Source organism: Pisolithus orientalis, assembly GCF_024613125.1.
Source record: "Pisolithus orientalis strain OTSU chromosome Unknown F5J12scaffold_67, whole genome shotgun sequence".
Classification (NCBI taxonomy): domain Eukaryota; kingdom Fungi; phylum Basidiomycota; class Agaricomycetes; order Boletales; family Pisolithaceae; genus Pisolithus; species Pisolithus orientalis.
This window is the reverse complement of record NW_026260848.1, coordinates 1-15740: the sequence shown is the minus strand read 5'-3', so window position 1 is coordinate 15740 and position 15740 is coordinate 1. Positions and strand designations below refer to the sequence as shown.

The 15740-nt window shown below is 46.6% G+C and overlaps 2 protein-coding genes across 2 annotated transcripts; one reads left to right on the top strand and one right to left on the bottom strand.

Annotated features, from left to right (window-relative positions):
- Positions 1–9239: 9239 nt before the first annotated feature.
- Positions 9240–12336, bottom strand: F5J12DRAFT_865135 (uncharacterized protein). Its single transcript, XM_051747026.1, has 13 exons — positions 12155–12336; positions 12042–12095; positions 11906–11984; positions 11552–11837; positions 11450–11474; positions 11302–11390; positions 11168–11251; positions 11062–11103; positions 10993–11013; positions 10651–10904; positions 10403–10585; positions 10185–10276; positions 9240–10081 (listed from the first exon to the last, which is right to left on the bottom strand). The coding sequence occupies exons 1-13, from the start codon at positions 12271–12273 to the stop codon at positions 9565–9567; spliced, it is 1845 nt and encodes a 614-aa protein (XP_051594896.1). The 5' UTR covers positions 12274–12336; the 3' UTR covers positions 9240–9564.
- On the top strand, positions 12335–13532 carry F5J12DRAFT_865122 (uncharacterized protein). The gene is made up of 6 exons (XM_051747025.1): positions 12335–12425; positions 12491–12601; positions 12669–12974; positions 13029–13112; positions 13167–13451; positions 13510–13532. Exons 1-5 carry the CDS (start codon positions 12378–12380, stop codon positions 13191–13193), a joined length of 576 nt encoding a protein of 191 aa, XP_051594895.1. The 5' UTR covers positions 12335–12377; the 3' UTR covers positions 13194–13451; positions 13510–13532.
- The last annotated feature ends 2208 nt before the right edge of the window (positions 13533–15740 follow it).

The following is a 15740-nucleotide window of genomic DNA, read 5'->3' as shown; positions in this document are numbered from 1 at the left end:
TTATTTCGACCCTTCCAAGGCTGTTGCCTACTTGGGCCATACTTTCTTTCTGTTCAGCCTGAGTCCTGATTGTCCCAGGTTCATGGACTCATACTTATTATGACAATTGAATGAGTCAATGATTGCTTGTTGTTCATGGATCAATGCCTTGGCACTGTCAATCCACTCAACCAGGCTGGCTTCCTTTAGTTTGTTGATCATGTACTTGGTTGTTTTCATTTGTTCCTCTTGTTCCAAGACAGAATCCAAGGTGTTGACTTCTACAGGGTGTTCTATCACAGACTTTCAAGGAGTGGGCACTTTCCACTTCTCCTTTACTTCTGCAGTAAGTCTCAGTACACTTGTGTCTGAAATGGATTGACCATGGTTCATAATTCCAGGCTTGTCATTCTCATCTGTGACTGCTGGATTCCCAAACCACTGTGGTATGACTTTCCTTAATTCTTTGTCATTCTTGATGAGATCTGACCACAAAACCTTAGGTCTATGTTTATTTTCATTCTTAGTTTTCACTTTGGGTTCATTGTGCATCCAGGCAGGCCATCTATTCTGGTCTAACAAGACAGAAGTCAGGACTAGCAAAACATTGCTACAAGCAGGTGATTGTGGCTTAACAAATTCATTGCTATCTGCATGTGCCACACTATCCACTCCAGTCACTGCTGGGGGGTCTAAGGCACAGCCTTGCAGCATGCTCCTGAGTTAGCAGACTGGTTGCATGACAGCTCTACTTGGCATGTCACTCACATCATCAATGTGGCCTTGGGCATCACCCAGTGTCCTAACAGGTTCCACAGACCTGTGAGCTAGTGGAGAGGTCATATCATTGGGTGTGGTCTGATAATTGTAATCAACCCCCCTCACAACCCCTCCAAACTGGATCAAACCAACCTGTTCTGGCTTGATGGCCCAGAAAATGGCACCAGATTTCTTTGTTTATTGCTTTCAGGTCAAAAGGAGAAGACATAAGCATAAAAGCTTGATGTTGCTACTATGCACCAGTTGGCCAGACCAATAGCAAGTAGGTGATGTTGAGATCAAAGGTGGGTTAGGAGAGTAGAAGAGAGATTGGAGGCAGTTCAAAATATGTGACAAAAGTGACTTCATTTAAGTCACATGGGGGTAGTCTGTTCTCATTGGAGTAAGTCTTACAGTCACTCAGGAAGAACTGGCTGAAAGTCTCTGTTTGAGGTAGACTGGGGGAGTGTACATCAGTATCTATGGTTTATATATGCCCAGAGTGTGGTGGGAGACAAACAAGTAGCTAAAAGAGGGAGACATAAAGAAAGAGAAAGAAAAGGAAAACACATTATTGGAGGTTTACAATCATGAACTGTTACAAGGATTGTCTCTGGCTCTGTTGACAAGACTGTGAGGTGTTACATTTCACCTTGCTTTTTCCCTTGTCACTGTATGCTTACCATGTGTTTGATCTGTTGGACTACTTTTCTTTTTCAAGCCATCTTCTCTCTGATCTGACAGCTCACTATTTCCACCACCAGTGTTTCCCTCTTGTTACATGCTTAGGACATGTGTCACTATTGTTCAACCAATAGTGTAGTCACCTTATTACATGTGGATGCCTCATGGTCCATCTCCTTGTAGTATTTAGCTTGCTTGCTCAAGTCCTGGAACCCCAGACTTGAGCTGCTCAATCATATGCAGCATTCTCACTCAGAACTTTGCCCTCAGTGTCCCTAACCAGGACCACTCTTACTGGCATTGACCAAATCTTTTGTCATTTATGAAGGTTACTGCAGCCATTGCTCAGTAGAAACCCTTGGTCTGTGGCTGAGCTCTCCTTATGCCTCAACTTCAGTCTTGGCATAACAAAAGCTCAAGTCTAACAGCCTTCGGCTGAATTGGTCACTGTTTAGTGCACCACCACAAACCCCCAAAACAACTGACATTGGGCACCATTGCAACCCACACAAGAAGAATTGTCATCAGACAAAGAACAGGAGAGCACTGTCACAGACACCTCCTCCAATGAACCTGAACAACTGGATAGAGGATTTACTTCTGGTATCCTCTCAAACCTCTTTAACCAGTCTCTCTCTATGCTTGGTACTCCCATCCCACTGGTACCTCCCCCTGTCACACTTCTCAGAACCCCAACCTCACCCACAATGTCTGGTTCATCATTGAAGGCAATGACTGGCACTATGTTGCAAATTTATTTGGTCCATTGTCACATGCCCCCATTGTAAGCAGCATGTAATGGACCACTTGCCATTATAATGGTCAGGTTTGGCTAGATTATAGCAAATATGTGATATTTTATCTAAGATATAGTGCAAATGTGTAAAATATTATGTACAAATACCCATTTTTGGCAATCTTTCAATGACACATGGGTGGCATTGGCATGGCTTATAACAGAAGTGTGAACAGCCACCCTTAACATGTATTATAAGGTTCTTATCACATGCCCAAGAAATTTGCGACATACTGCTGTCAAAGCCACCAAATTGAAGAATGGTGCCCCATCTGACTTTGATGGTGAGAGCTGGCTGCACTCAGTCCAGATGTACCTCATGGTAAATGAAGAAGTCCATGACATGGACACCAAAAAGGTTGTCTACATGCTGTTGTACATGAAGAAAGGGGTTACTCACTCTTGGGAAGCAACCTTCCAGAAAACATCTCTGGAAAAGAATCCCCCAAGTTTTGGCTCCTTCACCAACTTCAAGAAAGAGTTTAAAGACTCATTCACCTCTCCTGACACTGCTGGTACTGCCATCACCAAGCTATGTACCATGAAACAGAAAGACTCAGTGGAACAATACATCACCAACTTCCAAACTGCTGCTGCCAACTCCACCATCATGCAGGATGTCACTTTGATTGAGTTCTTCTCACAAGGACTCAAACCTTTCATTGCAAACCATATCCACATGATGGAAACCACTCCCACCAAAATCACAGAATGGTACACCCAAGTGCAGAAGTTTGATGCTAAATGGAGAAAAGTGAATGCACTATCTGGAAAGAAAGAAAAGAGAATGTTCAATCCCAAGAACAATCTCTCTGAATAAAAAGATCCAAACACCATGGACATGGATCAAGTGAGACTCTCCAAAGAAGAAAGAGACTGTCACATCAAAGAAGGAAGTTGTGGAAACAAAGGACACCTCTCTCAAGAATGTCCTGACAAAGGGAAGACCCCCTAGAAGAAGGTCAAGAAAATCTGAAAGATTGTGGAAGTTGAAGAAAGCAATGACAAAGAAAAAGTTGCTGGTCCTTCTGTCTCCTTAGTCAATATTGCTAGGGCACTAGGAAAGGATTTTTAGAAGGGAACTCCATGTTGATGCCAGATGTTCCCATTGCTAAGGACAGTTCCCCTTCTGTGGCACCTGTACTAGTATCTTCCACCCCAGATCACACTATGCAAATCCCTGTTACCCTCTGCATATCAGAAGGAACTGGAAAAGTCATCAACACCACCACACTGGTTGACTCCAGTGCTGAAATTTCATGCATTGATTGGGGATTTGTGTGAAAGCATTGAATCCCTACTCAATGACTTGCTGAACCCATCCTTGCCAAAAATGCAGATGGAACCCAGAATTCCAAGGGAAGGATTTTGTTCTCCACCACCCTGTATTTCAAAATCAAAGGACTTGTTCATCAGTCCTTCTTCCACATTGCCAACTGTGGATCAGAGAACATTATTCTCAGCCTCCCTTGGCTACAAGAAAACAATCCCATCATCAATTGGAGAATGGGAACCCTCTCCATTGATGAAAAGACCAACAGGTCCAAAGAACTAAGATGCAACATCTCTTCTGTTGCTGTTGCAGAACCCACCATAAACCTTGTGTCCCCCATTGAAAAGAAAGGGATAAACAAGTTTTTGGACTATGAAGAACCCAAAGACAAGATGATCCATGCCCACTTTGTTATGGCATCAGGAAAACTTACCAAAGAGGCTAAGAAGGTTAACCCCAAGAATAGCCTTCTTCAGAAAATCACTATGGCCACTGAATTGGCCCAAGAAGAACACAAGAAGAAACCAAAGGCCATTCTCCCTGAAGACTATAAAGACTTTGCCTTGGTTTTTGAGAAACCTTCCAATGGAGTACTACCTCTGTCACAACCCTATGACCATGCCATAAACCTGGTTGACAACTTCATCCCCAAGGTGGCAAAAGTGTATCCACTCTCCCCTTCTGAACAAGAGTCTGTGGAGAAATTTATAGAAGAAAACCTTTGAGAGGGTAAAATCCACCCCTCAAAGTCTCCTCAAGCAGCACCCTTCTTTTCATAGGAAAGAAAGATGGCTCCCTTCATCCTTTCCAGGACTATCAATATCTGAATAAAAACACTGAAGGATATGTACCCCCTTCCCCTCATCTCAGATCTTGTTGACAAACTCAAGGGAGCATCTATCTTCACAAAGATGGATGTGAGATCAGGCTACAACAACATCTGTATCAAGGAAGGAGACCAATGGAAAGCTGCATTCATCATGCACAAAGGACTTTTCAAACCAACCATTATGTTCTTTGCACTGTGCAACTCTCCTGCCACCTTCCAGCGATTCATGAACAACTCTTTCCAAGACATGATTGCTGAAGGATGGTTGGTCATCTACATGGATGACCTCCTCATTTTCTCCACTGACCCTGAAGAACATAAACAGAGAACTCATCATGTTCTCAAATGTATGAGGGAGTTGTCCCTTCCCCTCAAACTGGAAAAATGTCATTTTGATCTAACTGATATGGAATACCTTGGAATGATCATCAAAGAAAACACCATTGCCATGGACCCTGTCAAGGTCCAAGGCATTGCTGAATGGCTTGTCCCAAAGAAGGTCAAGGATGTATGGTCCTTCTTAGGGTTTGCAAACTTCTACAGAAGATTCATCCCTTACTACTCAGATATCACCAGACCCCTAATTGACCTCACCAAGAAAACAACTGCTTTGGGGTGGTCAAAGAAATGCCAAAACACCTTTGAACTCCTGAAAAGAATATTCATGGCACAACTGACCCTCTGAATGCCTGATACCTCTCAACCATTCATGATTACCACTGACACATCCAAGTATGCAACTGGAGGCATTCTCCTTCAAGAAGATTCCAATGGCCAGTGGCAACCCTGTGCCTTCATTTCCCAGTCATTCAACCCCATGGAAAGAAATTATGACATCTACAACAGAGAGTTACTAGGGATCATTCAAGGATTAAAATCCTGGAGGCATTATCTTCATGGATCCCCCTTCCCAGTCAAGGTCTTCACTGACCACAAGAACTTGACCTACTTTAAAGCACCCCAGAACTTAAATCATTGCCAGGCCTGCTGGCTCCTTGACCTTGCAGACTTTTATCTGCAACTTGAACATGTCCCAGGCAAAAACCTGGCTGCTCCCAACACACTCTCCCACTGACCTGACCACCTCCCTGACAATGATGAAGACAAAAAAGGGGTTACACTCCTTCTGCAAACTACATTTGTCAATCTCATTGACACAAACCTTACCCAGAAGGTTTCATCTTCCTCAATTACAGACCCTGTGGTCCAGACAGCACTCCACACCATCAAAAACAACAACATGCTGCTTCCTTTCAAATCCCACCTCTCAGATTGGAAATTTGACAATGGAGTACTACTCTATAAAGACCAGGTGTATATCCCTGACAACCCCACCCTCCAACAGACTGTTGTGCCCAACCACCACAATCATCCCTCTGCAGGACACCCTGGTGTTTTGAAGACCTGACAACTCATTTCATCTGAGTTTTGGTGGCCAGGACTTGCATCCTTCATCTGAAAATACATAGAAGGCTGTGCTACATGCCAGCAAAATAAAGCAAACACCCACCCAGTGACACCTCCCCTTACACCCATCCCCTTGACCTTGACCTGCCCCTTCCAACAGATCTCTTGCAATCTGGTTACCAACCTCCCCCTTTCAAAGGGTTATGATTCCCTCTTGGTCATGGTAGACTATGGGCTTACAAAGGGGGTAATTTTAGCACCAACAAAGAAAACTGCCTCTGCTGCTGACATCACAGCACTCTTTTTCAAGAAGGTCTACTCCCATTTCAGGCTGTATGACAAAATCATATCTGACAGAGGCCCCCAATTCACCTCAACATTTCCCAAAGAACTTGCTTCCCTTCTGGGATACTCCCTTGCCTTATCAATGGCCTACCACCCTCAGACCAATGGAGAAACTGAATGTGTTAATCAAGAGGTTGAGACTTACCTCTGCATCTTTTGCCAGAATGACCCCACCCTGTGGGTGGATAACCTCCCTATGGCAGAATTTGCACATAATTACTGCCCCCACTCTGTCACCCATCAATCGCCATTCTACCTCATGTACAGCTATGAACTTAAACCCCTTCCATCTCTTGTCATGGAAACCCACCTTCCCACTGCTGAGTCTAGACTTGAGGAACTTCAAAAAGCCAGAGAAGAAGCCCTTGTGGTACATGATCTGGCCAGAAAGGTAATGAAAGACCACTTGTCATGACCCTTCACCCCATTCCAAAAAGGTGATAAGGTTTGGCTGGAAGCCTGGAACTTAAAATGTTCCTATGAAAATAGAAAGCTTGCCCCAAAATGAGAAGAACCCTTTACCATCTCTGATGTCCTATCTCTGATCACCTATTGCCTTGTGATCCCTGCATGATGGAAGATCCACAATGTCTTCTATGCCTCCCTCTTATCTCCCTATCACAAAAATGATGTCCATGGACCAAACTTTCCAGCTCCACCACCTGACCTTGTCAACAAGGAGGAAGAATATGAAGTTGAGGCAATAGTCAGCCATAAAAGGTCTGGCCATGGACATGCCTTTTTAATAAAATGGAAGGGTTACCCTTCCTCCAAAAACTCATGGCAGAAAGAAGCTCACCTTGAACATGTAGATGATATGCTCTCTGCATATAAGAAATGCTTCCCAAGGGACTTCCCCCCTCAGAAACCACCTACTCAATGATCTCCTCATACTGTCAGAACCATCCTTTTTGAAATGCCTCCTCATCATTACACCTACCCTCATGAACCCTCTCATCATCATACCCCCTTTGCTTGTTGACAGTGACAGCCCACTAGTGATCAAATGGTCACTTCTTATCACCTCTGCATTGCTGACCCCACTGTCATTGGCACCATCTATCACAAAGTCAACAAAAATTCCCCTCTTGATTTGGTTTATCATGCCACTATCCAAGCCCTTCAGCTTGAGGAACTGTCCCACTACATCAACTGACAGAACCCTCTCCTGTCCCCTGCATGAACCATCTTGCATGAGATTGTGTATAAGCAGGTTCCCCTGCTCTTAAGACTTTTTGATGTCCTTGGAGGTACTGCCCTCATTTATAATGTTCACCAATACCCCACACTGATCACTCCCCCTCCTCCCAGGTCTTGAAGACCCCTGACCACAACCTCTCCTCCAGTTTTGCCCATGTCATCCTCCCCTCTGGCATCATCACCATCATCCTCCCAATCATCCTGCTCTCTCCAAAGAGCTGACAGACCTCATGCCTGCTGCCTGTCTGACCCCAACCCCCAACCCCTAACCATGTGAGTCTCATGACTCATCTTCACCATCCATAGTCAACCCAGAGGTTGCTTTTGGTGTCTCAAGAGCCAAACTTGAGTATATCCTAGGCCAGATCAAGATCCTTGCCAAGTTACCACCTTTCCCTGTGCTAAACACACTTACTGAGGCTGATTGCCCTCTTACCCTGTCTAATCCATGCTATCATCAAGCATGCTATGTTTGTCACTGCCTCAGGCACATTAGGGTCAACTGTGGCCTCTATGAATGCCCCCTTTGTCACACTACCCATCCTGGACATACCCAAGCTCAATGTCCATCTCTTCATCCTCATTGGCTGTTACAAGAAAGAATTGCTACCCCTGCTTTGGTGGATGATCATACCCTCATTGGGAGTGAGGATAACAATTTGTATGACAATGACTTTGACTTTGACAACTCTGCCATCAGTAACATGACTGGGGAGCCTTATGGAGAGTAGTTGAAGTCAGGGACTTCAATGCTTAGAAGGGGGGTAATGTTATGTTTCACCTTGCTTTTTCCCTTGTCACTGTACATTTACCATGTGTTTGATCCATTGGACTACTTTTCTTTTTCAAGCCATCTTCTCTCTGATCTGAAGCTCACTATTTCCACCACCAGTGTTTCCCTCTTGTTACATGCTTAGGACATGTGTCACTATTGTTCAACCAATAGTGTAGTCACCTTGTTACATGTGGACACCTCATGGTCTATCCCCTTGTAGTATTTAGCTTGCTGGCTCAAGTCCTGGAACCCCAGACTTGAGCTGCTCAATCATATGCAGTGTTCTCACTCAGAACTTCACCCTCAGTGTCCCTAACCAGGACCACTCTTACCAGCATTGACCAAATCCTTTGTCATTTACAAAGGTTACTGCAGCTGTTGCTCAGTAGAAACCCTCAGTCTGCAGCTGAGCTCTCCTTACGCCTTGACTTTGGTCTTAGCATAACATGAAGGTTTGGGACACTCAGAGTTATGTTGAAATGATTTGTATCCAAGAATCATTTGAACCACCTCCAAACAATCCAAAGAGTGTATGTCTCTTGCCTTCCCCTGCAAATGGTGAGTATTTCCCATATCTTATGGATCTCAGTTATACTCAAACCACTCAACATACCCAATATGTTTTTCCTCCATGTCTTCTTTTGCATTGCATGATGCTGGGCAGCTGCTTGATGGTCTCTAGGATGCACATGCCAGTGTTAGGGATGAACCTCTGCAACTTCACAATGATGGCTGGTTGAAGGGCCCTAATGGAAGGTTGCTGCTATGGATTCCTGCATCACTCAGGGTGCCCTTTTACTCAGCATGGAACACAGCAGTCATCCCCATTGGGTGCTGTGTGGAATTAGATTTGAGTCAAATGGTACATGGCACCAAATGGCATCAATGTTTCAAGTCTGTTGAGAATTGGTCTTGACTTTCCATCCATGTATATCCTTTTACTTCTCTACTTTGTTTTTGAAAAATGAAGATCATAGGTCCATTCCTCTGAATTTTACACCAGGAAACCAATACTTGAATGTGAAGGATAAGATTTACAATTTTATCATGCACTGCATATGCAAAGGTCACTTAGTTAATTTTGTGAAATACTAACTATCCTGCATGCACACCCATACAGCAGGATGCCATCCTGAAATCTCTCTGTCCAAGCATATGCACAAGTGTTTTCACCATTAATACAGATCATTGTGTCCAATCATATAAGTAGAAGTAGATGAAAGTGAGGAGGGGAAGGTGTATGCTTTGACAAGGGAATGCAGACAATGGCACATACATCTACTACCAAGAAAGAACATGCTACATCTCAACACTGGCCCATCAAGATTCATATCATCACAAGGACCACAAAGCCAATGCTCCTTGTAGGAATGTAATGGGACCATTGGCATGACATCATTGCAACAACTGGTCACATCACTTGCACTACTTCCACTACGTACAGCACATGGACACTTGTAGGTTTTGTCTACAGCAATCCTAATGAAAGTGAAGATATCAAGATCATCGAGGCATCCTCATACCATTCTTCCCATCTCCAGTAGTTGAGGCTTACAAACATCTTCCGATGCCTGCAGGTCCTGAACTCCATCCCCAGTCCCAAACACAGCGCCCATCCCTACACGAGCCTTCACATCCTCCCCGGTCTCCACGAACGAGACCGTCATTCTGCCCTCCCTTCCGGAAGATACTGACGCGGAGCCCTGCCTCCTTCCTGTATCCAAAATCCCTGGCTCTGCCATCCCTACATTGCCTCTCCTTATCTCCACAATGGCACTCCGCTCCCTTTCCCTCCAACTTCGTACGCCCTGCTCACCCCACCCCTTTATGTGCCACCCCGTTCTCACGACTTGTTGCCTCCAAATATCAACGGCCCTCATTATCCACCCACCCAGACCCCTCTCCACTGCCACCCATACTGGCCATGCTACTAGCACAGCGACAAGGATGATTCCAGGCGTCGTCGTTGCGAGTGTAGGAAGGTAGGTCGAACTATAGATGAGGTAGAGGAATGCAACGAGGAAGGACGTCATGCTATTTTATCGCGTTACAGCCAAATTGTTAGTCAGAATCGCCAACAAGAAAAAGTACAAGGAATGAAACGGAAGTGGACAGATACAGATAGGTGAATACGCACCCCCATATCAATAACCCAAATGGGACACTGAACATGATAGCCATATGATCCACACCGATCACTGTGTCCGTTATTTCATTCATGTACTTTGCCTATCACTCGTCCACCGATTAGCACTGAATTAACCCAAAGAGAGCCAAAAAAAAGGGTTCGAGGAACAGCATCCAATCGACCAAAGGTCCAGCCAAAATGATAACAGGACGAACTGAAAAACTCACCACCTCTTCCGCATTCTCCGCTTTATCTCTCCACATACCCGTCAATACCACGGACGCCACGATCGACCCAACAGTACAAATCACCGACACGTATATCGCGATCACAGTTACTGACTGGTACGTCTTCGAATCGGAATCGGCGATGCCAAGGAGAGATATATCGACCGCTAACATCACAGTGGACTGTGGGTTTGGCAGTTGAGCACACGGTTTATTCGGTTTGATTGAAGAGAGAGAGAAACACATACGTAAATCGTAAATCCTCCCCATTCATCAATAACACGGGCCACGAATGCTTTCCATCTCGGTAGGTTCACTGTCTCATCTACCCACACGCCTCTCAGGGTTTCGACGTACCTCCAGGGCGCGCCAAACAGGAGAAAGGAGAGCAAGTGCAAGAGGAAGGACGTGCGTAGTCTATGGTTGCGTGGGTAGTAAATAGAGTGGTCGACGTCTAAGCGGGCACAGGGTTGGCCGTGGAAGTTCAAAAAGTGGATTCGAGCTATGAGTGTACGGTCGGGAAATTGTCAATGCGTTAATTGGAGGAGGTAAGGTATGAGAATGTCGTGGACAGAGGAGAACGGTCGCACAGAATATACACATGAATCGAGCTGGTGACCGCGTAAGCTCGAGGATCTCGCCAATGACCTTCGGCTCACCTACTACACACATGACAGGATCGTTGACTTGTCCAACTGAATCTGCACTGGACAGTAAGCAATGAACAGTACAAACGTTCAAAATGAGAAGGACACGGGAGCAAACCTTGAAGAATGCGCACGATGTCCATCATCTTGGACAGTTCTGCGCTTTCGAACGGCGCAAGAGACGTATCGGAAGTGATTGATTCTGAAATTTGATTAGCGCCATTCAATCACGATGGACGGTGATGTGCCCACCAGCGTTAGCATGAATGACCAAGCCATACAACTCTCGATAGACGGCGGCATCAAACGTTCGCTCGCGCGGGTACAGTTCACAATGCGTCCTTTTCCAAACTCAAAAGTCAGCTTCCAGCGCACGACACACCGAAACGCCTACACGCACCAATACTGCATCTCGAGCGCCATTTCTGTATTTACAATTGCCGCATATCACACAGCATCACACACGTGAGCTGGCTTCGAATCCGTACGGTATCATACTCACTGATATGGCTTTGTTTCTTGACACCCCTCAAGTTCGCATACATCTTTTCTGGCACCCAACCATGAACCCAAAAGAGGAGTCTCTTCTCGGTATCGACAAAATAATATCGACATTCTTTTCGACTCTTTCCATTTGCAAGTTCAAGGACGAGTTCGAGCGACGGAGATGAAGGTGGGGAGGGGAAAGTGATAGAGTGAAATGCAGCGAGCTCAGAGAGGCGGGAAATGCATTTTTCGACGGTTCCCAATTTTTTGGGATTGCGCACGTGGGTGTCGGTGTATATTCGCTGGTGTGATGTTAACAAGGTCAGAAAGTGAGGTGAGACAAGGTGGATGATATGAATCGGTTGCCTACACGTTGAATGTCACAGAAGTAGGGAGCACCTTCTGGGTGCGTGCACACCTTCCAACCTGTGGAACTAAGATCTGATGGACTGTTCCGCGATGTCAGTGAAACAGTATATAGGCGTCGATGGGGAACAAGGGCGTACTGCTCAAACGATCTTTGTGCAGCGTCAATCCATGGGAATTCCTTGTCCGGAGGTCTTAGCCATACGTATGAACTTCCACGTATAGATGACGGTACACAGAATGGAACACATACATAAATTCTCCTCTGTTGTATCTGTCTATTTCAGAGGCAGTGAATGGAGTGAACATCCTTGTCGATAACTTTCCCGTAGTAGTCGCGGATTGTGAAGATAATGGCACGGACGACTCCATGACAGGTTGAGGATCGTCGTGCTAGTAGATGCTGTACATTTCTGTATCGCATGCCGGTCAGGGAACAAAGCCGTAGTGCTTAGTCATCACTACTACCTTCTTCCATGTCTACCCAGGAGGAACAGCTGATCGAGCTCATGCTCACTCTCAAGGTCAAACGAATTCATCCCATTTATTGGACATGACGGCAGAGACACTTATATTTTGGATGCGACAGAACACGACGCCGGACCAGGCTCGTAGCATTCTCGCATCTACACCCCAGATTGCGTATGCACTGATCACTCTCATGGTCAAGATGAATGCAGTCGACGTACAAGTACTCCAAGTCAGTCGCATGTGCTCCCATTTTCACTAGACCTACTCATACTGACCTGCGTATATTCATAAAATAGAAAACGGTCACCGCCTATTCCACGAACGTCTCCCCTCCACAACCTGCCATTCAACCAGTCTCCGCCGTGCCCCCTCACCTCTCCCAACATTACAATCGTACACCAACTCCACAAACACATACTTCAACCCACTACAACGGGCACGGACATCCGCCTCAACTACAGCCCCAACCTCAGCCTATCGCGTTCACAGGTCAGGCCGTGTACGGCGGTGGCCCCGATCCCGCAACAGGGTATGGCGTGCCGCCACCGCAACAGCCCTCGATTTTACCGGATGCACTTGCGTCTCTGCCAGAGGAGCAAAAGGTATGGTTATGCTTGTTCTGCGTTCGTTATGTCTCTCATGATCACGTTTCTCAGGTCATGATCATGCGCGTCGTATCCATGACACCCGAACAAATACGCATGTTACCCCCGTCGGAACGAGCAGGCGTCATCCAATTAGTGAGTCCCCCCCCTGCTTGTCGTGGTTTCGTTTCTGTGACCTTATTCCACTAGCGAACAACACTCGGGCTGCCTTCATAGTCGAACGAAAGGGTTCAGATGAGATGCAGACTGCACGAGTTGACCGTCATGTATAAATTGTATGTTAGGCATAGCCGGATAGTCATCTGCTACATAATCATTGGTGCATGAGTGTGATTTCAGTCACCTAGCGTGTGGGGGTGGGCACCGGGCTTCTGAGTGAAAGTGATATCCAGGGCTCTTGAGTATCGCTTTCATTCGGATGGAAGATGCTAGTGGGCCTCGGGTTTTGGACATGGCAAGGATGGTTGGAGGATGCCTTGATGATCCTGATATCGTCCCCTTCCTTAAGATCATGGTAGATAAAACCTACTTACAAGTTTTCGTGAGTGCGCGTACATCGGGGAAATGATGCAACAGCCGTTCTAATACTCTCGATAACTTGTAATTTCGGTGCAAGTTGTGCGCTCGGGTGAGTACGGCACTTTGGACGACGCAGCTATATGCCCAAGTGCGAGGATGGTTTTAATCTCGGTCTCAACGCTGAGATCGGCCCCTTGCAGACATCTACGGCGATCTCGGCTGACTTCGAAGTCGTGCGCTCTAGGTACGGATGCGTGGTACGTTGGTGCGACACAACCTGAGGGTGGCAGCGGGAACAAACTAGTCAACTACAAAGACTTTCTGTCGTCCTAGATGCTGGCCGGCATCTTACAGAACTGCATCAGATGGGTTCATGGATGAAAAATCGATGAGCAAAGGTTCGTTGTTTCCCTATATAGAAGTCGACGAGCGCCTCGAAAATTTACAGCGCTCACTGGATACTTGCCAATTCTTCCGCTACCATTCCCCGCCTGGTACTCACCATGGTCCTTCGGTTGTTTCGTCGCCACACTACCGCTGTTCGTTATTCACGTGGACGGTGCGATATCTTGTAGTTGACTTTGTCACCGCGGAAACCTGATCGTTACAACTTAGTGTAGTCATAACGTCCTGCGCCATTCAGTACGATGTAGCATAGATTCTTACAGTGTATCACTCGTGTATTCTGGACGAGGCTTTCGGAAAGTGGAAAATCAAACTTTGCTTGTTTGCTACGAGGGGAGGTCAGGTATGGTCAGCGAACCTGCCAGACTTTGGACCCCGCAAACCGCAGAAAGTCCCGTCGGGCGCTAGGACTACAGTACTGCACCGCCTGGACATCCGGCTCGGCCACTGGTCCAGTCCACGCCGTCAGTGGATGACGCGCATGCTAGATGTTACCAAATGCAAGGGGGCGGTAGTAGCGAGAGCTCACCGTTTCTAGAATATGATAGCCAGCAACTAGCGGATGCTTCCAGATATTAACCAGCGACCTTGGTCATCGACTTAGGAACTCACCGATCAGTTACTCCGCAAGGGCGACTACTCGCCCTTGTAGTAAGGAGAAAAGGCTCGGTAGTTTCATGTTCATATCACCCAGAAAGTTGTACATTTGTGATCGAAAGTCAGTGATATGCACGCGTTCACAACGTTCGTGAATCACGATGGCGGCCCCTGAGCGAACCAATACCGACTTGGCTCCGGTCTCTGGAACTGTTTCAGAGCAAGATAGCATGCGGTGTTGCGGACGACTGTAACTTACGGTGTCATTAAGATTGTCCGAGGCCGAGCAGCCAAACAAGCTGAGCGCAGAGCACCGGCCGGAACGCAGTAGGGACAATATAGGTAGGCCTACCCTACCCTTGCTTACTTACGGCTGAATCTCCCTTATCGAAAATCCAACCGAGAACAATTGGGCGATGAGCGGCAATGAACGCCAAAGAAATTGTCGATCTGCGCACCCCTCCTGCATCGCATCCCATGCGCGTACACGGTAGAACAGTTTACTGGAGGGGGGGTTGGGAGGAGGAGCATTCCGATGACGCTTGTTCAAGTGTAGTACAGTAGTAGACTTTCGCTGACTGACTTTGCTTGGCGACGGAGATAGGCAAGTACCGGTGGGAATTCCTCGGTAGTACAAACCACCGATATGAGTATGGCGATCACGGCTGATGACTGGTACGCCTGCGTATCGGAGTGGGCGATGTCGAGCAGAAAGATATCGACCGCTAACAAAACAGGTTTGGCAATTGGGCACATCGTGCTTACATAATACCTACAGCCTCACCTTTTCCACGTCTCGCATCTTCGACGTCGAACAGAACTCACAAACCGTACACGAAACACCTTTTCAATGGCGCGCATGCAGTCGAAGAAACATCGTCGTCTCTTAGATTTCGGAAAGCCGCCCGGTTCTGCGCCTAGCTGTCTGATGGTACGCATGTTGTCTTTGCCAGGAGATGGCATGTTGATTTTGGGGTCAGTCTCAAGGCCCTTCTCAGGCTCCGCTAGGGAGTCCTACCCTTGATATGGAAACTTCGAGCAGCGCATCCAAGGGAGGGCTTGCCAAGATCAAGCGCTCTTCCATCGGAACTTCCAAATCATCAAACCACTGCGACGGAGAGGGCCATACAAATACTGATGTGGGTCCTCTGGACAAATGGAACAATCACCGGCGCCTGGAACAGAGGTCGTACGTCATCTGCCACCACCTCCTCATGCTATGAGCCTGGTTGATCCCCTTTC